The sequence below is a fragment of the Pongo abelii genome, chromosome 5 (assembly GCF_028885655.2).
Source record: "Pongo abelii isolate AG06213 chromosome 5, NHGRI_mPonAbe1-v2.0_pri, whole genome shotgun sequence".
Lineage (NCBI taxonomy): Eukaryota > Metazoa > Chordata > Mammalia > Primates > Hominidae > Pongo > Pongo abelii.
The window spans coordinates 117,934,533-117,959,466 of NC_071990.2; the positions used below are offsets into that span (position 1 = coordinate 117,934,533).

The following is a 24,934-nucleotide window of genomic DNA, read 5'->3' on the forward strand; positions in this document are numbered from 1 at the left end:
AGAATATTATATTCCACAAGGTAGAAAATGTCTTTAAAGGTTTTTCTTAAAAACAAACAAAAAAACTTAGGTCTAGAGTAGGTGTTAAAAATACTAACTTATGTTTTAAACATTAAAATAAAACTTTCCCAATTGAAAAGTAACATGTCTACTTTTGTACTAACATGAAAAGTTTATGGTGAGAATAAAATAAAATGATAATTTGCATTTGCATGATTTCTTACCTAATTGAAATTTAATAAATGAATATGTGTTCTGAGAAATACATTTTCATCATTGTGCAAATTCCATGGAGTCTATTTACATAAACCTAGATGATTTATAGTATGGCCTTGGGCATCCAGTCTACAAACCTATACAGCATGTTACTGTACTAAATGCTGCAGGCAATTTTTTTTTTTTTTTTTTTTTTTGAGACAGAGTCTTGCTGTGTCACTCAGGTTGCAGTGCAGTGACATGATCTCAGCTCACTGCAACCACCACCTCCTGGGTTTCAAGCAGTTGTTATGCTTCAGCCTCCTGAGTAGCTGGGATTACAGGCACCTGCAATCACACCCAGCTAGTTTTTGTATTTTTAGTAGAGATGGGGTTTCACCATGTTGGCCAGGCTGGTCGCAAACTCCTGACCTCAAGTGATCTGCCCACCTCACCTCCCAAAGTGCTGGAATTACAGGCATGAGCCACTGCACCCGACCTACTATAGACAATTGTATATACAGTGGTAAGTATTTGTATATCTACACATACAAAAGGTACAGTAAAGATAATGGTGTTATAATATTATGAGACTACCATCTTATGTGCAGTCTGTCATTGACTAAAATGTTATGCAGTGCATGATTATAATTGGAAAATTTGCTAAATAGATGTATTTTGTCTCTCCATGTAAATTCATAGTAAACTATGCTCTTTGTTGAACAGTATAGATATTTCACTAATATGCAAGGAAAACTTGTTTTTTGGAGACAGGGTTTCGCTCTGTTGCCCAAGGTGGAGTAAGGCTCATTGCAACCTCTGCCTCCTGGGCTCAAGTGATCCTGCCACCTTAGCCTCCTAAGTAGCTGAGATGACAGGTGCGTGCCACCACACCCAGCTAATTTTTGTCATTTTTCAGTAGAGACAGGGTTTTACCATGTTGCCCAGGCTGGTTTTGAACTCCTAGACTCAAGCGATCTACCCACCTCAGCTTCCCAAAGTGCTGGGATTACACGCGTGAACCACCTTGTTCAGCTGGAAAACTTTTTAAATGTCCTATCTTTCAATTTGAATAAAAATATTAAATTGAATTTTAAAAGTTTTTCTTCTCTACTTTTTTTTTTAACATATCGGAAACTGTTGCTTTGTTCATTGTGTACTAAAATATCATTCCTAAAGGAAAGCCTCTAATTTAAAATATTGTCTTAAGAGAATTTTTTTTTTTTCCTAAGGCTGTTTGGGCACTTGGTAATATTGCTGGTGACAATGCAGAATGCAGAGATTTTGTTTTGAATTGTGAAATACTTCCACCTCTTTTAGAGTAAGTACTTTATCACAATTAAGTATGTATCGAAAACTATATACTCCACGATATTCTACATACATAATTAAGTTCTTCAGTCATACTTTTAAATTTGTCTTATGGTTATCAAGCCTGCAGTAGCTTGACAGTAGGTAGAACCAAGAGAAATTTTCAAATTTCTGTGTCTTTTATGTTCCCTTAAACCACACGTAACGGTGGTCATTGCTTACTTGATGCTTACTGATCTAAAATAGTTATTCTGCAAAAACAAGGATATATAGTAGTTTATAATACAATAAAATTTACATATTGCTATAGTAGGGAATCCTTAATACTTGAACAGACAGTATATTTAGGATGTCAGTATGTTTTAAATTTTATTAAAAGAACCAAGATTTAAGATAGAGATTTTTCTTTCAGGATTAGAATTTTACTTCAAGTGATTTATCTAGTAGCTTCTTCTACTACTTTATGTATTTTTTTAAAAAAGAAATTACCCTATAATGTAAGGTCCTTTATAGAAATGACATAAAATTTTTTGAAAGACAGGTTTATACATATTGTTTATGATTAAGAGGATCTTTATGTAGGATAAATGCTAATGGCAGGTAGTGAAGAAAAATACTAATTGAGGAGATAGTTAGAAGTAAACATTTTACTCTTCATTTCTGCATGGAGGTGCGTTTTCTATGTTCTCCAGCTGAGGAATTAAATAGGAAGAATAAATTTCTAGACACTAGTTTTCAAAAAAAATTTTACTCTAGCTTTCTGTGGACAGAAGTTATTTCTTGGCATGGTTTCACTTAACCAATATTAATCGAAGATCTGTGTACAAACCACTGAACTACTCACTATAATTTCATTTATTATGGGCTTAAAGTTAATGGTCTATAGTATTTGAGAATTTAGCTGAGCTGTAAAAGAAAGTACTGATTTAGAGTTCAATATGAATCATTTTGAAGTCTGTACTATTAAAAGCATCTCTTAAAGTTTCAATTTGAGACTTGTCTCACCTGATTTATGTGGTATATAAATTAACTGAGCACTTTTTGTTTTTGTTGTTCTGTCTGTATGTCATTTTATTATTTGTTAATATCTCAAGTAGGTAGTGGTTTATGAAGTAGTAAACATTTCTTAGGTCTAATCTCTTTAAATGTCCTAAGGAGTCTTTTAACCATGACTGAAGAAACCAAACTAAAAAATAAAACAAAGGAAGAATAACCAGTACCCAGCTATGTAGTAATAGTTATAAAAACAATTTCAGGCTGGGCATGGTGGCTTATGCCTGTAATCCCAGCACTCTGGGAGGCCAAGGCAGGTGGATCCCCTGAGGTCAGGAGTTCGAGACCAGCCTGACCAACATGGAGAAACCCCATCTCTACTGAAAATACAAAATTAGCTGGGTGTGGTGGTGCGTGCTTGTAATCTCAGCTACTCGAGAGGCTGAGGCAGCAGAATCGCTTGAACCCAGGAGGAGGTGGAGGTTGTGGTGAGCTGAGATCATGCCATTGCACTCCAGCCTGGGCAACAAGAGCAAAACTCCATTTCAGATAATAATAATAATTTCCAAAAAGGGTATTAAAAAGTTGGAAAGTTTCAGAGTTTCATTATAAAACTTCATCTTAGAAAGTTTCAAAGTATTTAAAAAAATAAGAAAGGTAATTAAAAGGAAGTTAAGTTAGATACTCTCTCTGGAGTTGGGCAAAAGGAAAAATTTTCAGCTTAAAAAATGATTATGCAGGCCGGGCGCAGTGGCTCACACCTGTAATCCCAGCACTTTGGGGAGGCCGAGTTGGGTGGATCACGAGGTTAGGAGATCGAGACCATCCTGGCTAACACGGTGAAACCCCATCTCTACTAAAAATACAAAAAAATTAGCCGGTCGTAGTGGCGGGCGCCTGTAGTCCCAGCTGCTTGGGAGGCTGAGGCAGGAGGATGGCTTGTACCCGGGAGGTGGAGCTTGCAGTGAGCCAAGATCGCACCACTGCACTCCAGTTTGGGTGACAGCGAGAGACTGTCTCAAAAAAAAAAAAAAGTTTATGCATTATTTGTTGTTCACATTGTAATTCACATTTAGTAATGCTTAAGTAAATGTAAAACTTATTAATGTATCATTTTATCTCTTTGAGTGATATTTTAATTTATTTTATTAGTATTCATTTGATTCTCAGTAAATGTAAATCTTTTACTACTATAAACTATCCTGATACAATTTTGCTGTAATTTAACTCAACTTTAATTTATAATGTAGCATATTTTTACTTTCTCATAATAACCCCATTAATACAAAAAAAGAACAATAGTATACAACAGGGGTTGGCCAGCTTTATCTCTCAGGCCAAATCTGGCTTGCTTCATGTTTTTGTAAATTAAGTTTTATCGGAACACAGTCACACCTATTCACTTACTTAATGTCTTTGGTTACTTTCATGCTACATCAGCATAGGTGAGTAATAAAAACGAGAAGGAGGGCCTGCAAACCCTAAAATATTTACTGAAAAAAATTGTCAACTCTTAGCATACAAAAGCAGTATAACTATTTTATTTCTAAATCTGTTGTATTTTGGGGAAATCTAACATCTATTTTCAGGAAAGCCTTTAGAACAGAAACTTTTTTTAGTGTAGTAGAATACATGTAACCAGTTTAACCATTTTAAAGTGTACAATTTAGTGGCAGTAAGTAGATTTGCAACATTGTACAACTATCACTACTATCTAGTTCCAGAATTTTTTTACCACCTTAAACAGAAACCCAGTACCCATTAAGCAGTCACATCCCATTTTGCCATCACTTTGTGCCTTGGAAACTACAAATCTGTTTTCTCTCTCTATGGATTTGCTTATATTGTATGTATCACATAAGTGGAATCATACAATATATTACCTTTGTGTCTGGCTTCTTTTAGCTTACTGTTTTCAAGGTTCATCCATATTATAGTGAATGTATCTGTGCTTTGTTCTTTTTATGGCTGAATTATATTCCATTTTATGCATGTGTCACATTTTGTTCATTCATTAATAGATGGACACTTTGGTGTGTCCACCTTTTGACTACTGTAAATAGTGCTCCTATGAACATTCATGTACAAGTTTTGTCTCAGTACTGGTTTTTAATTCTTGTGGGTATGTAAACACGTAGGAGTGGAATTTGCCAGGTAATATGGTAATTCTATCTTTAATTTTTTAAATTAAATTTTTAGGGACTACCAAGCTTTTTCACAGCAGCTGTACCATTTTACATTCTCCTAGCAATGTATGAGTGTTCTAATTTCTCTATATCATCACCAACACATATTATCTGTTATTCTGATTTAGATCATCTTAGTGGGTGTAAGTTGACTTTTTCATTTCTATAAAAAGGTCATTGTCATTTTGATAGGGGTTTCATTTACTCTGTAGATCACTTTGAGCAGTATTGCCATTTTAATAATATTAAGGCTTCCAATTCATGAACCTGGGAAATCTTTTAATTAAGGTCTTTAATTTTAACAATATTTTGTAGATTTTAGTAAACAGGTCTTATACCTCTTTGGTTAAATGTATTCCAAAGTATTTTATTCTTTTTTATTCAAATGTAAATGAAATTGTTTTCTTAATTTCTTTTTTGACTTGTTCCTTGGTAGCGTATAGAAATACAACTGAGTTTTGTGTGTTGATTATTTATTTATTTATTTTGAGACAGGGTCTTGCTCTGTCACCTAGGCTGGAGTGCAGTGGCGTCATCTTGGCTCACTGCAGTCTGTGTCTCCCAGGTTCAAGCGATTCTCGTGCCTCAGCCTCCCAAGTAGCTGGGATTACAGTCGTGTACAACCATACCTGGCTAATTTTTGTATTTTTAGTAGAGACGGAGTTTCACCATGTTGGCCAGGCTGGTCTTGAACTCCTGGCCTCAAGTGATCCATCCCCCCTTGACCTCCCAAAGCTCTGGGATTACAAGTGTGAGCCACCACACCCGGCCTGTGTGTTGATCTTGCATCCTGCAACTTTGTTGAATTTATTAGCACTAATAGTTTTTTTGTGGATTGTTGTGGATTTCCATATATTAGATCATGTCATCTGTCAATAATGATAGTTTCATTGCTGAGCATAATGGCACATGCCTGTAGTCTCAGATACTTGGGAGGCTGAGTAGGGAGGGTCGTTTGAGGTCAGGAGCCTCCTGGGTTCAAGCGGTTCTCATGCCTCAACTCTCCCAAGTAGCTGAGAATACAGGCGTGCACCACCATGCCTGGCTGATTTTTGTATTTTTGGTAGAGATGGAGTTTCATCATGTTGGCCAGGCTGGTCTTGAACTCAAATTTGAGGTCAAGATCATTTGAGGCTGTAGTGCACTATGATAATGCTTGTGAATAGTCACTGCACTCTAGCCTGTGCAACATAGCAAGACTCCATCTCTAAATTTTTTTAAAAAAAAGATAGTTTCATTTCTTGCTTTCCAAGTTGGCTGTGTGAATTCTTTTTGTTGCACAGTTGCTTTGGATAGAGCTTCCATTACAATGTTATTTAGAAGTAGCAGAAATGAGTGTCTTTGTCTTCTTTCTTATCTCAGAGTAAAAACTAACTCTTTCACCATTCAGTGTGATGTTAGCTATGGTTTTCGATAAATGCCCTTTATCCTGTTGAGGTAGTTTCCTTCTATTTGGTTTTTTTTTTTTTTTTTTTGAGACGGAGTCATGCTCTGTCGCCAGGCTTGAGTACAGTGGCATGATCTTGGCTCACTGCAACCTCTGCCTCCTGGGTTCGATTCTCCTGCCTCAGCCTCCCAGGTAGCTGGGACTACAAGCGTGCACCACCACGCCCAGCTAATTTTTGTATTTTTAGTAGAGACAGGGTTTCACCATGTTGGCCAGGATGGTCTCGATCTCCTGACCTCGTGATTCACCCGCCTCGACCTCCCAAGGTGCTGGGATTACAGGCATGAGTCACTGTGCCTGACCTGTTTAGTGTTTTTATCATAAAAGGATGTTGAGCTCTTTTAAATACTTTTTGCATCCAATGAGATAACTTGTTTTTTTAATTCATTATATTAATATGGTTTATTATTTTGATTGATATTTGTATCTTGAACTTTTCTTGCATTCTTTGGTTAAATGCCATGTGGTCATAGTATAAGCTGCTAGATTCAGTTTCCTAGAATTTTGTTGTATATTCCGAAGAAATATTTTTTCTTTTGTAAGTTTTGTTTTGATGTCTTTGTCTTTGGTATCAGGGTAATGCTATCCTCATAGAATTGATGAGGAAGTGTTCTCTTATTTTTTTAAAAAAATTTTGTGGCTACATAGTAGATATGTTTATTTATGGGGTACATGAGATGTTTTGATACAGGCATTCAATGTGAAATAAGCACATCATGGAGTATCTATGCCCTCAAGCTCTTATCCTTTGAGTTACAAATAATCCAGTTACATTCTTTCCATTATTTTAAGTGTTCTCTTATTTTTTGAAAGGGTTTGAGAATTATTCATTAATGTTTGGTAGAATTCACCAGTGAAGCCATCTGATGCTGGACTTTTCCTTTTTGGGAAGTGTTTGATTCGAATTCTGTATCTTGTTATAGTTCTATTTAGATTTTCTATTCTTAAGTCAGTTTGGTAGTTTCTTTGTTTCTAAGTGGTTTTTCATTTCTTCTAGCTTATCTTTCTTGGCTTTTGATGATAATATTCTCATATAATTTTTTTTGTTGAAGTGCTGATAGTAATGTCTCTACTTTCATTCTTAATTGTAGTAATATTATTATATATATATATATATTTTTTGAGTTGGAGTCTTGCTCTGTTGCACAGGCTGGAGTGCAATGGCATGATCTCGACTCACTGCACACTCCGCCTCCCGGGTTCAAGCGATTCTTCCACCTCAGCCTCCCAAGTAGCTGGGATTACAGGTGCATGCCACCACGCCTGGCTAATTTTTGTATTTTTGTAGAGACATGGTTTCACCATGTTGGCCAGGCTGGTCTTGAACTCCTGACCTCAGGTGATCCGCTTGCCTCAGCCTCCTGCAGTGCTGGGATTACAGGTGTGAGCCACCACGCCCAGCCAAATTGTAGTAATATGAATCTTTTTCCTTTTGTCCATCTAGATAAAGGCTTGTTTTTGTTGATTTTTTTTTTTTTTGGTCAAAGAACTACCTTTTTGTTTAGTTGATTTTCTGTAGTGTTTTTCTATTCTGTATTTTATCTCTGGTCTTAACTTTATTTTCTTCCTCCTGCTAGCTATGAGTTTTGTTTACTCTAATTTTTCTAATTTCTGAAGGTTGAAGGTTGTCTTTTTTCATATGGGTGTTAACAACTATAAATTTTTTTCTGAGTATTAATTTCACTACATCCCTTAAGTTTTGGTGTGTTTTTATTTTTTATTTATCTCAAAAGTATTTTCTGCGTGTGTGTGTGTGTGTTTTAACTCACTAGTTATTTAAGAGTATGTTACTCTACTCATAGTTCTGAATTTTCTAGTTTTCTCTCTGTATTTTTAGTTTCATTCCATTGTTGTCAGAGAAGATACTTTTTATGTTTTCACTTTTCAAAAATTTATCAGAGCTCAAGTGATCCGCCTGCCTTGGTCTCCCAAAGCCTCCTGAGTAGCTGGGATTACTGGCACGTGCCACCAAGCTCATTGAACCTCCGCCCCCAGGTTTAAGCGATTCTCCTGCCTCAGCCTCCTGAATAGCAGGGACCACAGGCACGTGCCACCATGCCCAGCTAATTTTTGTATCTTTAGTAGAGATGGGTCTTACCATGTTGGTCAGACTGGTCTCGAACTTTTGACCTCAGGTGATCTACCCACCTTGGCCTCCCAAAATGCTAGGATTACAAGCGTGAGCCACCACATCTGACCCATGTGTTACTTCTTCCTGATAGATTGACTTTTTATCAATATATGGTGTTCTTCTTTGTCTCTGAAAACAATTTTTGACTTATAGTCTAGTTTGTCTCATTAGTGTAACTATTCGGATCTCTGTTATTATTTGCATGGAAAATCGCTTCTCGGCCTTTTGGCTAAGATCAAGTGTATTATTTGCATGGAAAATCTTTTTCTAATTCACTTTCAACCTATTTATGTCTTCGATTCTAAAATGAGTCATTTGTAGACAGCATCGTAGACTTATGAGTTTTGTTTTGTTTTGTTTAATGTATTCTGCCAGTTGCTACTTTTAATTTGAGAGTTTAATTCATTTACATTTAATATAACTGCTGATAAATTGGGACTTACTTTTGCCATTTTATTATTATTTAAGCTTTTGTAGAGACAGAGTCTCGTTATGTTGCCTAGGCTGGTCTGAAACTCCTGGCTTCAAGCAATCCTCCTGCATTGGCCTCCCAAGGCACTGGGATTATAGGTGTGAGCCATAGCACCTGGCCATTGTTATTTGTTTTCCAAATGTCACTTTTTTAAAAAATAATTTACAGTATTGATTCCTTTCTTGTTTCCTTTCCTATTTTTTTAAAAAGTTTTTTTTAATGTACCCTAAGGAGTATAATTAACACTTTAAACTTGTAACCACCTTGATTGAATTACTCGCAGTTTACCTTCAAAATTATACAAAAACACTACTCCTATACATTTCTGTCTCACCCTTCTTAAGTTGTTATTGCCACAAATTACAGTATTATACATTGTGTGCCCATTACCCTAGATTTATAATGATTATTTTTTGCATTTTACTTTTAAGTCATGTAGGGAAAAAAAGAGGAATTATAAACCAAAAAATCCATAATACTAGCTCTTAGAGTTGCCTATGTAGCTATCTTTAGCAGTATTCTTTATTTCTTTGTATGGTTTTGAGGTATTGTTTATGGCCCTTTCATTTCAGTATAAAGGATTCCCCTTAGCTATTCTTGTAAAGCCAATCTGCTAGTGATGCCTTTCCTCAGCTTTTGCTCATGTGGGAATCTCACTTTCTCCTTCTGTTTGGAAGGATTGTTTTGCCAGATATGGAAGTCTTGGTTGAGAGTGTCTTTCAGCACTTTAAATATGTCATCCCATTGTCTCTGTCCTTCATGGTTTTTGATGAGAAATCAGCTATTGATCTTTATGAGGAATCTTTGTACACTATGGGTCATTTCTCTCTTTTTGCTTTCAAGATTCTGTCTTTGTCTTTTGATTACTTGTGTCTTGGTATGTATCTCTTTGAGTTTATCCTTAGAGTTTGTTTAGCTTCTTGGATGTGTAGATTCATTTCTTTTATAAAGTTTGAAAAGTTTTCAGTAATTATTTCTTCAGATATTCTTTTTGCTCCTTTTCTTCTTGGATTTCCATTATGCATATATTGGTATGCTTGATGGTATTTTACAGCTTTCTTAGACTGTGTTCATTTCTTGTCATTCTTTTTCTTTCTGCTTCTCAGTTTGAATAATTTCAATTAACCTATCTTAGGTTTGTGGATTCTTTCTTCTTCCTACTCAATCTGCTGTCAAACCCCTGTAGTGAAATTTTAATTTCAGTTTTATACTTAACAGCTTCATAATTCCTATTTAGTTCCTTTTTATAATGTCTGTTTCCATAGTGATGATTCTCTATTTGTTGAGTCATTGTTTTTCTAGTTTTCTTTAGTTTTTTTGTGCATAGGTCCTTTAGCTCTTTTGAACATATTAGACAATGAATTTAAAATCTTTGCATAGTAAATCCAATGTCTGTGATTTCTCAGGGAAAATTTCTTTTAATTTATATATTTCACTGTTAATGGACCACACTTTTAAAATTTCTTTGCATGCCTCATAATTTCTTGTTGAAAAACTGGACTGATTATTGTGACTATGGTAACTATGGAAATCAGATTCTCCTCTCCTTCCAGGTTTTCATGTTGCTGCTTGTTGTAGTTATTTATTTGGGGACTTTTAAAATTAATTTTATAAAGCCTGTATTCTTTGTCATGCGTGGTCTCTGAAATCTCTTTTCCCTTAACTCAGTGGGTAGCTAGTGGTTTGACAACAGAGAGTGCTTTAAATATCTGGAGCCAAAAATAAACAAAAAGAAAAGTCTCCAGGTTTTTACAGATTGGCCCTGCATTGAGCTACCTCTTCAATTCTTAGTCAGGCTGATTACAGCTATGACTTAGCACTACTTTACTCCCTGCTCGTGCTAAGCCTAAAGGAAAACTAGAAGTAAAAGCATAGGTCTCTTCATGTTTTTTCTGATTGTGGACTCTGCCCTGGACATGTGCATGGGCCTTCAGATTGTCTGATATATGTGGGAGCTTTTCACATCCCTCATAGCCCAAGTATCTTACTCCCCACCTTTCCAGCCAGGTTTTCAACATGTGTCTTGTTTGCCTCAACTGTATCTTTGCTCAGGTTTCAACATCTTATTCATTTGCCTTTTAATGTTTTTGAGGACCATTCCTTATTTACAAAGCTACTTTTCCACCCTGAGAGAATTCCCAGTTATGCAAAACAAAGGCAAGCCCTTTGCATCAGTTTTTCAGGGAGCCTCCAAACAGGTCAGAACAAACAAACACAATTTCTTGGAAACAAGTTCTGCTCTACTCCTTCCAGAACCAGGAACCCACAGTGAGAACTCAGGCTGCTGTCTTAAAGGTTGCTGCCAGGCTGGGGAGGGGGTTGGGTAAGAGTAGGTTAAAATGCTGGAAAGCTTTCCTACCACATTTCAGCCTTTTCCTGGTTAAAAGTTATCTTAGTTGCATAAACTTTTGACTATCTTCAGAGTTCTAATAAACTTGATTCTGACAGTGTTTGCAAGTTGCTTGGTGTTCCTGGGAGGGACAAGCACCTGGAGTTCCATTCTGCACCATTTTTGCGTGTCACTCTAAAACAGGGATTTTTTTAACCTAGGTTCTTTGTACTTCTAGCAGGTTTGTGGAGGTCCTTAGGAGGTTAACAAACTCCTGAAATTGCATGCCAAATTTTGATGTATGTGCTTTTTTTCTAAGGTAAGGATCCATTATGGTCTCAAGGGGGTCCACAGCTCTAAAAGTTTCAATTACTACTATTTTAGGGGCTCTCTTATTTAAATAACTAAAACATAAAGTTATGCTTTGAAAAAAAAAACTGTAAGTAGTAACTCCTTAGGAGCTGAGAAGAAAAATTATCATTTTAGATACTCAGTAGATACCAAGGTTCATTGCAAACCAGATAAAAAAATACTAAGACATACTCTGTTAAAAACACAACAAAAGAACTTCTCTTGTCAATAGGTAATCTTTATATAATTTAAAACTATTCCTTGCTTTCTGAATTCATATAATGTATTATTTTCATGATTAAAGAAATTAATCTGGCTGGGAGTGGTGCTTCATGCCTGTAATCCTAGCACTTTGGGAGGCTGAGGCAGGTGGATCACAAGGTCAGGAGTTCAAGACCAGCCTGGCCAACATGGTGAAACCTTGTCTCTACTAAAAATACAAAAATTACCCGGGCGTGGTGGCAGGCGCCTGTAATCCCAGCTACTTGGGAGGCTGCGGCAGGAGAATCGCTTGAACCTAGGGGGCAGAGGTTGCAGTGAGCCGAGATTGTGCCACTGCACTCCAGCATGGGTGACAGAGTGAGACTCTGTCGCAAAAAAAAAAAAAGAAAAGAAAAGAAAAAGAAAAATTAATCTAGTATTCTTTTTAATATATATAGAAATAAGTAAATTTCCTACAGCATCCTCTTAAGAATTCTTTTAAGAATTCAGATTGTAGATTCACTTTAGAAAATAGAACTGTAATATGCTTATTTTGCTTGTGAAAACATAATGAATTTTAGATTATTTTTTCCTATTTTACTAGTTTGAATATTTTATAAAATGTATTGGAGAGAAATTTTATGTTATGATAGCTAAAGAAGAAAAATGAATGTAAGGTGATAATTCTTTTTTTTTCTTTTTCTTGGCAGGTTATTAACAAATTCAAACAGACTCACAACAACAAGAAATGCTGTGTGGGCCCTTTCAAATTTATGTAGAGGCAAAAACCCTCCTCCAAACTTCAGTAAGGTATGAGTGAAATACACAAATTAAAAAATTTGTTTCCATAAACCTAAGTTTCTATATAATAGCTTTTTGATGTTTAAGGAACTCCACTTTTTGTTTAGTAATTATTTTCTTTATTGACCAATATTTGCACATATGCAGTATTCAAAAGCTTTACAATATAAAGGAAGTCTCCCTTGTACTTTTCCTCACACACCTTAAATTCCTATGCCCAGAGGCAGTCACTGCAACCACATGTATCAAGGGATTGATTTCAGAAATCTTCTAGTCTAGTTCTCTCATTTATAGGAAAATAAGTCCACCAAAAGATTAAATAATTCCTTTAGGTTCACCGTTTGTACTTTTTCATTGTAACTTTTATCTCTTAGGATATCTGTTTCCCTATCTACTGATATTTTGCCTCTAGAAATACAGATGATTAATTAATTCCCAGTTTAGTTTTATTGATTAAGATGCTGTTAAGAAGGTAGAAAGGGGGTAAATTTTTAGAATACCATTCTACTTCTTTTGAATTTAGTATCTAAAATGGCACAATGACTCTAGCACTAAGAGAAATTTAAACTTTGGTAAAGATCTAGTGATAAAGTTTCTGGGGATAAAAAATAATACATTTCTAATTCACAAAGGTAATGCATGAACTAGTATGCCTTCTCATTTTTACTTTTCATTTCATTTCATAAGATATTCAAAAGACACAAACTCAAGAGTTGAGATTTAATAAAAGTAGTAATTTTTACTGCCTATTCACGTTAACTCTTAAATAAAACTGGCTCTTCCCCACCCACTGCCCTTTTAACCGAGGTGAAGAATACAGAGATATGTAGTACATTTTGATACTACTGCCGTGATTTGTGCTAACATGCCAACAGTTTTACCTGCCAGTGTTTTTGTACCTTTAGTGCAAATGTCAACAAAATGAGAAAGACGAATGATGTCTTAGTATTATTATGAAAATAGTTTTGACATCACATATACCCCCAAAAGGGTTTTAGGAATCCCCCAGGGGTTCATGGACCACACTTTGACAACCACTGTCTTACAGCAGTCTCCTTGTAGGTAGCTACTTGACTGATTCCCTCATTTTTGTTTGCTTAGAAGTCACATTTTTTATGAGCTCTACTGTTACCACTATTTTTAATAATGTAATCTGTCACTGTGGTACCAGTGGAAGGTATCCAAGTTACTGATGGCAAATCCATATGGGTCTGCAGCAACCTCATTTCTTGCATCCTCAGAAGAAAGAATTCAACTGAGAGCATTAGGTAGAAAAAGAGACCAAGGCAAGTTTCAGAGCAGGAGTGGAAGTTTATTTAAAAGGCTTTAGAACAGGAAAGAAAGGAAAGTACGCTTGGAAGGGACCCAAGCAGGCACTGAGGTCAAGTGCCGTGTTTAAATTAACCTTGATCCTAGGACTTTATACACTGGCCCCTTTCCCATGATTCTTCCCTTAAGGGTGCGCTGCCTCCATGCCCAGTGCCCTCCTTACCCTTGGGAGGTGAGCATGAGCAGTGTGTTTAGGAAGTTGTATGCATGCCCATCTGAGGCTTTCTTCCCTTTTCCAATAGTGTGCCCCCCCACCGCCGGAAAGTTATACTCCGTCATTTTGTCTCTTAATGGACATGCCTGAGAAGTTGCATCTCCCTGGTGCCTGCATTCAGTTAACACTTTAGTGCAACAGGTGAGGATCATCAGGAAATGGCCTCTTCCTTGCACCGGCTGCCAATTTATCACTTTTAAAGATGCAATGTGATAATTGCCAAACCATCACCTGACATTCCTAGTGGGTGGGGGAGCAGCCCTCTCATGCCCCGCTTAAGCCTGTCTACCTACTGTAACAACTGCCCTCACCCCATGAGTATACCTGACCTTCATTTTTACTCTGTTTCTTTCAAATCACCTTTTAACATAATATATGTGTTTTTCTTATTTATGTATTTTAATTTTTTTCTTTCTTTTTTTTTTTTTGAGATGGAGTCTCACTCTGTCGCCCAGGCTGGAGTGCAGTGGCACGATCTCAGCTCACTGCAACCTCCACCTCCCGGGTTCAAGCTATTCTCCTGCCTCAACCTCTCGAATAGCTGGGATTACAGGTGCACGCTACCTCACCCAGCTAATTTTTGTATTTTTAGCAGAGACAGGGTTTCACCATGTTGGTCAGGCTGGTCTCGAACTCCTGACCTCAGGCAATCTATCTGCCTCAGCCTCCCAAAGTGTTGGCATTACAGGTGTGAGCCACCACGCCTGGCCCTTATTTATGTATTTTAATTTTTAAAAATCTTCCACTAAAATGTGAACTCCTGAGGGAAACTTTGTTGTTTACTTATGTATTCCAAACTTATGAAATAATATCACATTTTGGGGCTTAAGACTTTTGTTTGTTAAGTACATTTTCTGTAATTTTATATGAGAGATTTGTTTTTTAATCATTCACTTTTTTTGAAATTTTCTTTTTTTTTTCCTTCTTTTTTTGAGATGGAGTTTCGATCTGTCACCCAGGCTGGAGTGCAGTGGTGCGATCTCAGCTCACTGCAACCTCTGCCTCCCGGGTTCAAGCGATTCTCCTGCCTCAGCCCCGCAAGTAGCTGGGATTACAGACACCTGCCACCATGCCTGGCTAATTTTTATATTTTGTTAGAGACGGAGTTTCACCATGTTGGCCAGGCTGGTCTTGAACTCCTGACCTCAGGTGATCTGCCCATCTCATCCTCCCAAAGTACTGGGATTACAGGCATGAGCCACCACGCCAAGCTGGAAATTTTCATTTCTACAATCCTATTTTATCTTTTCAATAATTAGTTTTCTTGCTCTCTGGTTGCTCATCTTTATGTAGAATTCTGTTCTTTTATGGACCCAGCAAATTGTCATATCTAAGGATTTATAGTGTTGTTTGTTTGTTTTTTGGTGTTTTTGTTTCTTTGTGCTTTTTTTGTTTTGTTTGTGGTTTGTCTTAATCACTTTAATATTGGAGGCTGTCTTCATTTATCTGGTGATCTTTGAACAAATTTCGGAAGAAACTAAAAACTGATTAGAAGATGAGTGTATAAATGGACTTCATTGTAGGATACTTGGGCAGCAAAACTATATTTTCTTTGAGGAACACTAAATTTCAGTCTCTTTTGTGAGACCGTTCAGTTTTTTCAGAGACAGATTTTCCATTCTCTTGCTGGAAGATGGGTAGATTGGGTTGAGGTATAGAGTAGGTAACATACCTGTCCACTAAATATCCCGCAGCTGGGCACTGTGTCTCATGCTGTAATCCTAGCACTTTGGGAGGCTGAGGTGAGAGGATCGTTTGAGCCCAAGGGGTTTGAGGCCAGCCTGGGCAACATTGTAAGAGCCTGTCTCTACAAAAAAAATTTAAAAAATTAGCCGAGTGTGATAGCACATGCCTGTATTCCCAGCTACTCAGGAGACTGAGATGGGAGGATTCCTTGATCCTGGGTGGTTGAGACAGCAGTGAGCTGTGATCATGCCACTGCACCTCGAGCTTGGGCAACAGAGCAAGACCCTGTCTCAAAAATAAAAAATACAAATAATAAACATCTGGGAACTGAGTATTGGAAGAGAGCTAGAGGTTTTCACTAGTCAGTTTGAAGACTTACGCTTATCTCCTACTTTCTAGTCTAGTGCTTCATTTCAACCTCCGCTGTGCTTTATATCCCAAAGTTCTGTTGCTGTGATTCACATTTTGTTGTCCAGTTTCTCCTTCAAATAAACTTCCAGTCTTTGGTAGCATTGAGAATGCTAGTCACCTACCTTTGTAGTAGGGACCCAAAGTCTAACCTGCTTCTTATCAGATTTTTAATCTCTTCCTCTATTTTAGCACCGTTTCCCCTGCTGTCTGTGATACCTGGTTCCTCTGATTTCTAAGTATTTGGAGGTGATGGTGGGGAGATAAATTAGCTTTCCTCTTATTGGTAGTTCCCTCTCCTGGCATTAAGGTTCCACTTTTCTCTCCTCTTCTAAGTCGGTTACTGTTTCTTTATTCACTTTTGTCTTTATATATTGTGGGCAGGATTATTAATGTCTACTGGCCTTTTCAAAGTTGGAATTTGTATTTGTTTCTTTTCTTTTTTCCTGAGAAGATACTGGGGCAGAAATGTTTTTACTTTGCTCACTTAATACTGGAAATATGTATTAGTTCGTTGTTTTTTAACTCAGCAAAAAGGCATATGTCAGCTGTATTGATTTTTTTAAACATACTTTATATTTGCTTTAAAAACCTGATATTCGGCTGGGCGTGGCGGCTCATGCCTGTTTTTCCAGTGTTTTGGGGGGTTGAGGTGGGTGGATTGTTTTGAGCACAGGAGTTCTAGACCGGCCTAGGCAACATGGTGAAACCCTGTCTGTACAAAAATTAGCTGGGCATGGTGGCTCACGCCTATAATCCCAGCTACTCAGGAGGCTGAGGCTGGAGGATTGCTTGAGCCCAGGAAGCAGAGGTTGCACTCCAGCCTGGGCAACAGAGTGAGACCCTGTCTCAAAAACAAAACAAAACAGAAAAAGAAAAACAAACCCTGATTTCTCTGTTCAAAGAAGAGGTGGTTGGCAAGGGTGGAAGCTTGATTGTTGGAGAAGGATCCAGTTGTGCTGATTTTATTTGCCCACTAACAGATAGACATACCTATTTTGTAAGCTAACTGATTTGTGTACATGAGTCCTAGGGTCATCTTTAGATGGTAACTGCTTTCAGAAGAGGATAGTTTATATGCTGATAATCTTGAAAATCATCTTTAGAGGACAGGCCCAGCAGAGATGGTAACTGCTTTCAGAAGACGATAGTTTATATGCTGATAATCTTGAAAATCATCTTTAGAGGACAAGCCCAGCAAAGATGGTAACTGCTTTCAGAAGAGGATAGTTTATATACTGATATTCTTTAAAATAGGGGTAAAGAGAAAAGTCATCTATAATATTAGAACATTTAAGAAAAATGTCATCACTTTTTATTTGTGAGATACATAACATATAACATAGTTCTTTTTTTTTTTTTTTTTTAGTAGAGATGGGGTTTCTCCATGTTGGTCAGGCTGGTCTCGAACTCCTAACCTCAGGTTATCTACCCGCCTCAGCCTCCCAAAGTGCTGAGATTACAGGCGTGAGCCACCATGCCCAGCTTAACATAGTTCTTAACTGAGGAAAAAGACTAAGGGATATGTTAGGTTGCTGATTTTAAAAAAACAACTTTAAGGAACATAGCATTGATAGTGATCATGGTAATTAAAAAAAGCCAATATTTGAGTGCCTACTCTATGTCAGGCACTGTTCTTAGGTGCTACATGCCTTCTTATCAGTGTAATAGTTTATTAATGACTTCCACTTGAGTACCCGTCACAAATATATTTATTTTTGTACTTTCTGTACCTTAGTTCCTCAAATGATTATTAGATTTATTTCCAGTTAAATACATGCAATGAGTAAAGTGAGGCTCATTAAAGTTAGATTATATTCTGTGATCATCATATCAAACACTTAACTGGAACATTTGAACTTCTCAGTTTTGGTATGCTTTTTTTGTGGGGGTGTGTATGATTTAGACACAGACAAGAGATCTCAAATATTTTACTACTTTTTAAAACAGATTTTACTACATATCTTATTCAATATAACATTAATAGTCATAATCAGCTTCATATTCATATATCTGATTATAATTTTAAAACAATATAAATTTTCTGGTATTTGTATAACATTAAATTTTTGTTTTAAAATGAATTTCTATATTTTTCTAAGGAAACTTGGTTTTAAATAGAGAAAAAATTTAAATATGCTCTTTCTTCCCTTACAGGTTTCACCTTGCTTAAATGTCCTGTCACGACTGTTGTTTAGCAGTGACCCAGATGTGTTAGCAGACGTGTGTTGGGCCCTTTCTTATCTCTCTGATGGACCCAATGATAAAATTCAAGCAGTCATTGATTCTGGAGTCTGTCGAAGATTGGTGGAACTTTTGATGTAACTATAAATAATTTATGCTTAATAATTGTATGATTGAGATTAAAATTAGCAATTCAAGTAATAGCTTTGTAAATATCTCAAGAGTCACTGTCTTCAGGGAAAATTAAAAAGCTACTGACCCTACACTTAACAGAATAGCCATAATCCTAGAAAGTTGACCCTAACCTTAAAATTTGGAACTTATGTCCTATAGTTGGGACTAATTATTTTGTAAATGAATTTCCTTAGTTTAATGTGATCTCTTTATGAATTAGATAAACTTAATTTAATAAGTATTTATGGAATGCCTGTTATCTGTTAAGGGGTTGTGTGAGACATTAATGAAGTGTAGAACACAGTTTCTCCTCTCACAGAACAAATAATCTAGTTTATTATTCATTATAATAATTAATTTGAGTAAAAGTCCATGTAGTGAAAATCATTTAGTATTTCACCTCTATTAAAGATAACATGTTTCTCTTTGCTGGGCTGTTATAGCTATTTTCCTTAAAAAGAACAGCTTTTCTATACAAAGAAGTTAAAAACGTTTAAGAAAACTTGTTTTAAAAAGATGTTGTAACTTCATAACTTCATCTTCTTACCTTCTTTAAAAAATGTATTATCTTCCTTCCTTTCTTCTTTTGTCGAGAAGCCATTGTAGGCCCAAACAAGGTAGATGGCACAAAGATAGGTCTGATAAGGAGTTGGGGGTCCCAGCATGAGGATAGCATCAGAGGAGCGTGGGCATGCAGTTCAGCATGGGGGATCAGGGCCCCAATGTGATAATGACACCCACTGGGGAGAGCAGATAAGCAGGTTGGAGCAGGGCTTGGAGCCAGCACATCATGGGGTACCAGTCTAGCTGAGGTAAAAGATTGGCTGATATAGGGAGGTTAGGAAAATAGAAGCTATTCCTGTTATCGGAGAATAGAGATAAAAGTATAGAAGAGGAGAAAGCCTGAATAATTTAATTATTTTAGATTAGAACTAGAAATATCAGTGTGAACTCATGGCTCTTAACATAGCTAGGTATAGAAATAAATATATACGTGTGTAGGTGTGTGTGTGTGCATCCTCTTGAAGGGCCTGGGAGCAGTAACACTTCTACATTAATAAGCTGAGGAAACTGAAGTTCAAATCGAAGTTTCTAAACACTACTCTCCATTGAAAGGAACCAAGATTGTTGGAGAAATGACTGGTTTCAGGGCTGGCACTGAGAAAATGTAAGATGAATGCAGGAAGTAATGAGTGCTCAAGTAATGGACAGATGTCAAAAGGACACAGAAGCCTATTTGAAGGGGTTCTCACTATCCAAACCTGGGACAGTTTGTGCTTTGAAATAAATTACATTAATGTATATTTTATTGAATAAAATACGAAACCCATAAGTCCACAGTAAAGCATGTAGTTAGAATGATAGTATTAGAAATACATCACTGGTAATAATACTAATAATTGCCAATACTTCAGATAATAAGCATCAAGAGATGCTAAAACCTAGTGGTAAAGTAGGTTAAGGAGTGAGATTTTGCATTATCTCAAAGTATTTTGTTGCAAAATATTAATTATATTAATTATAAATGGGAAAACAATAATGGTAAAATGGAAAAGTCTGGCAGACATCATCATAGTGACCAGAATTCAGTACCAATATAATGGGAAAAAACAGATTGGGATATAATGAAAAGATTATAGCACTTATGATATCCCCCAGCCAAAGTATATAACCTGGGTCTTAATCATGAAAAACATTGGATAAACCCAAATAATGGGCTTATGATCTTCAAAAATGGCAAAATCATGAAAATTAAGGGAAGACTGAGAAACCATTCTGGAGAGACTGGAGAGACATGAAAACTGGCTGTAATGAATGATCCTGGATTAGATCCTTTGTTATAAAGATTGTCAGAATAATTAGTAAAACTTCAATGGGATCTTTGGCTGAACACCCCGCGGGAGTTTGTAGTATTTTTGTAACTTCTGTGTAAATTTTTAATTCTTACTAGTATTTAGGTTCATGTTTTTATTATTTTTAGGCACAATGATTATAAAGTTGTATCACCTGCATTAAGGGCAGTTGGTAATATTGTGACTGGTGATGATATTCAAACACAGGTGAGTTCAAACTTGAGTATCATAAATTGTTAACATAAAGGACTTTAAAAAATTTATGTTTCATACAACTTGATTACATATTAATCAAGATTTTAGCATCACCATAATTGTGTGTGTGTCTGTATCTGTGTCTTAGAGGATGGTGAGATGTCAAAGAAGATGTGCTGTCAAGATTGACACCAGCCAGATTTGGGTTACAATCTTTTTATTTATTTATGTAGTTAGTTAGTTAGTTTAGTTAGAGACAGGTTATTGCTCTTTCTCCTAGGCTGGGGTGTGGTGGTGCGATCATGGCTCACTGCAGCCTTTACCTCCCTGGCTTAAGCAGTCCTCCTGGCTCAAGCAGTCCTCCCGCCTCAGCCTTCCAAGTAGTTGGGACCACAGGTGTGCATCACCACACCTGGCTAATTTATTTATTTATTTATTTTTTAGAGACAGGGTCTTGCTATGTTGCCCAGGTTGGTCTCAAATTCCTGAGCTCAAGTGATCCTCCTGCTTTGGCCTCTCAAAGCGTTAGACTTACAGGCATGAGCCACTATACCCAGCACAATCTTTCTTGAAGATAGAAACTTAAATTATTTAACACGTTAGATTTTCCTTTGTTTACCGCCTTACAGTGTATTTTTTATTCTAACCTACATATGTTCTTTCAGTTTTATCCTTTTAAAGGCCTATTTGGATACTAATCATAGTTATTAAACAGTTGCTCTTTAGTAATTGACAGTTATTCATTTAATACAGCTATTGAAATGAAAATGCCATTCTAGACATATACTGTAATTTTCAGTTGGATTTCCAGTGCACTGCTCCACACTTCTTCACCAGATGAATTTAATGTAAATCATTGGAGTATTTTGAATATAGGAACATAATTAATCTTGCAATGGAATAAAGAATGTAAAGGGACAATGCAGAATATACTTGTTTACAGAAGAAGAGTAAGATAGTAAAAATTTTTATGAAGCCAATTGATTCTACATGCTAATGTTTTTAATGGTTGTAGAATTGGATTTTCTCAGACTGTATGACATATGTATTTTTTTTCACCAATTCATTTGGCAAAACTAGAGGTTGGATCCTGACCTCAGTCACCGAATCTTTTTTCAGTTTTATCAGTTGAACTCTGAGAACATTTGTAAATATGAAGGATACACCTCTGATTTTCATTTTATTGGGTTGAGAACAGGGCACTTCCTTATAGTGGCACAAGACTAGGTTTATCAATAGCAGAAGTGTAGAAGACAGCAAGTTTTACTTTGGGAGGAATTTCTCCTTAATTTCATTTTCTGGAATGGTTTTTGTACATCTAAATAATTCATTAGTAGATTTTCAAATAGGTTATTTACTATAAAACTTTTTGTTTCCATTTCTAACTTGTTTTAGGTAATTTTGAATTGTTCTGCGTTACCCTGTCTCTTACATTTGTTGAGTAGCCCAAAGGAGTCAATTAGAAAAGAAGCCTGCTGGACTGTTTCTAACATCACTGCTGGCAATAGAGCTCAGATTCAGGTAACTACCCTTCAGATCTGAGAGTAGAACAGCAAGGTCTAAGAAGCCAGTTTGGACAAAAGTTAACACTTTTACTAAAAAAGATTCCTTTTTAAAAAGATACCAAAAAAGTATTTTAAAGAACATGGCCTTTCCTCCTCTAAAATAACATTTACTTGTAGTATTCTAGTGGAGAACAGCAAGTGTGTGTGTGTGTGTGTGTGTGTGTGTGTGTGTGTGTGTGTCTAGCACAGTGCCTGACACATAATGGTTTGTCTTTAGAAAGATATTTTTTTGCATTAGTTTTAAATAAGTTATGCAATAATCTTCCTCTCAAAGCTTTTAATGATTTATTAGGGTTCTATCAAGCTTCTTGCATCAGTGATTACTTATCCATTTTGATCAGTCACATGCCTTGTGCTTTATCATCTCTAAAATTTATATTTTGCTATTCTCCAGTCTTTAAAAAGCTAATTTCCTATGTAAAAAGAAAAATATTTGAAAAGTTTGCTGACAGAATAGAAATTAAAAATTCTTGGAAAGGTATTTCCAAAAACCTTGACATTTTGAAGCCATTGAGTTTCAAGATTTTTTTTACTGGTAGTGTTTTAGAAACAGTATTTGTACTGATTATATATTTTTCCCCCTCTCAGGCTGTTATAGATGCAAATATTTTTCCTGTTTTGATTGAGATTCTTCAGAAAGCAGAGTTTCGTACCAGAAAAGAAGCAGCTTGGGCTATAACTAATGCAACATCAGGAGGTACTCCAGAGCAAATAAGGTATGATATAAACTTTTTAATTGTTTTTTTAATGTAAATGAGACAAAAGTTGAAATTAAAACATTTTAATTTACTGATGGAACTAAAATATTATTTCTAAGTCAGTTTGATAATATGAAATGACAGCATGTATTATATCAGTTACGCATTCACAATGTTGTTTTTTTTTTCCATTTAACATATAATTAACATCATTCTCCTTGATAGGCTGCTTAAGAAAAATCAGAGATTAAAAATCCAAACGGGAACGGTCTATGTTAATTTGCAGAGTACACTGTCATGGGCATTGAATATTTTTTAATCACAAAAATAGAGCTTTATTGTACAGAAATGGCTAATAAATTTGAATATCCACTTACTTTAAATAAAATTGAAATAGACGTTGCTTATATGGTGATGTTCTGTTCCTCATTGATTGTTAGCCTTGCCTATGGATAGTATCTTACTTTTATTTTTCTATACTAGTTACCTTTTTTTCATATTAGCTTTTTGAGTCTAGGCTTTCTAAATTTATTTATTCTGCTGACAACGTAAATAATAGGTGCATGGGCTTTTAAGTCAGCCTGATTTCAAATCCTACTCCTTCAGTAAAAGTTGTGCGGTCTTGACAAAGTCATTTAACCCCTCTAATCTAGTTTCTTCATTTTAAAAAATGAGTTCCAGTAATCAATAGTAATGGTAGTATAGTCAGCCTTCCATATCCTTGGGTTTTGCATCTGTGGGTTCAACCACCTGCAGGTCAAAAATACTAAAAAAGAAAAAAACAGTAAAAAATGCCAGTACAACACTACAAAATAATGCAAATTTAAAAACACAATACAACAATTAGCAACATCATAGCAATTACATTGTTTTAGGTATTATAAGTAATCTAAAGATAATTTCAAATACATGGAAAGATATGCATAGGTTGTACGCAAATACTATGCCATTTTATATAAAGGAATTGAGCATCTGTGGATTTTGGTATTGAGAGGAAGGATGTCCTGGAACCAATCGCTGATGAAACTGAGGGACTGTATCTTGATAGTTAAGTGAAATTTATGTCTTTGAAGTGTCAGTACAGTGCCTAAACATATTATTAATAACTAATAGATAATTAAGAATAGCTACTATTATTATTTGTAATCATCATAATTTTTATTATCAGTATTGATTCCTGAATCTCTTTTTATCATGTACTTTCACTCTTTTTTATCTCCCGTAGCAAAGTTTCACTTACATTTCTATTAAAAGCTTCTACAGAATCGTCTTGTTCAGAGGATCCCTCCATGAAACTAGACTTCTTAGAAAATATTTTCTAATGCATATTTGATTTATTTTTCAATTTATAAAACAAGTCAAATTACGGTGCAATTTTATAAATCACATAATTTTGAAATCTACCTATTGTGAAATTGTTGTCTTTTATTGCCTTCATTTGTAGTATTATCTTGCTCTCTCAAATTTGTATCGCTGTATATTGGTAGCATCTGTCTCTTCCTTTTATTTTCTATTCTATCTCTTTGCTTTCATCAGTATTTCCACTTTGTGTCATAGATACAAGCAGTAATAAATCAAGACCCTTCCTTTGTTCTATTTTGTATTTTTTTAATGCTGATATTATTTTTATTTTATTTGGGCTGCAAGTTTGTTCACCTGCAAATAGTTGTATTTTTTCAATTAATTTTCGTGGTTATATCTATTCTGTATATTATTCCTTTAATTTATTAGTATGGATTAAGTATCCAAACTGAGATAATTATTTTTCTAACCACTTTTATCATTTCATTAAGTCTGCATATATGGGAAAAGACCTCTTGATCTCAGATTAAGTTATGCATCCATACCACTAGTTGAGTGCCTACTATTGCAAGTTATTGTGCTTAGTAAGTCATTTCAGTTATTGAGCACCAGCAATGTATCCGGTACTTTCATGTATTTTATCTCCTGTAATCTCTGAACTTTGAGGCAGTTATTATTCAACAGATATTTTTGATCAGTTACAGTACAGTATAGGGCAAATAAGTGCTCCGGTGAAGGTATATACATCTTTTTTGTTAAGAGGGACAGAAAGTTTTATTAAATGTCTATTGTGTTCTTACAACAACTCTCTGAAGTTGGTACTATTATTATTCCCATTTTTAAGATGAGGAAACTGAGACAGAGTAATTGCTCAAGGTCACACAACTAATAAGGAGTGGAATTGGGACT

The 24,934-nt window shown here is 35.7% G+C and overlaps 1 protein-coding gene and 1 pseudogene across 4 annotated transcripts in view; both read left to right on the forward strand.

Annotated features, from left to right (window-relative positions):
* The window catches only part of KPNA5 (karyopherin subunit alpha 5), a 57,625-nt gene that overhangs the window by 22,583 nt on the left and 10,108 nt on the right, over positions 1-24,934 (forward strand). For all 4 annotated transcript variants that reach the window (XM_024248906.3, XM_063724963.1, XM_002817277.6 and 1 more), the window contains 6 exons: positions 1,428-1,516; positions 12,327-12,426; positions 18,212-18,375; positions 20,394-20,472; positions 21,856-21,981; positions 22,614-22,741. In XM_024248906.3, coding sequence (XP_024104674.3) covers positions 1,428-1,516; positions 12,327-12,426; positions 18,212-18,375; positions 20,394-20,472; positions 21,856-21,981; positions 22,614-22,741 — 686 coding nt within the window. The remainder of the gene's footprint in view (positions 1-1,427; positions 1,517-12,326; positions 12,427-18,211; positions 18,376-20,393; positions 20,473-21,855; positions 21,982-22,613; positions 22,742-24,934) is intronic.
* LOC112134114 (U2 spliceosomal RNA) lies at positions 8,473-8,551 on the forward strand (annotated as a pseudogene).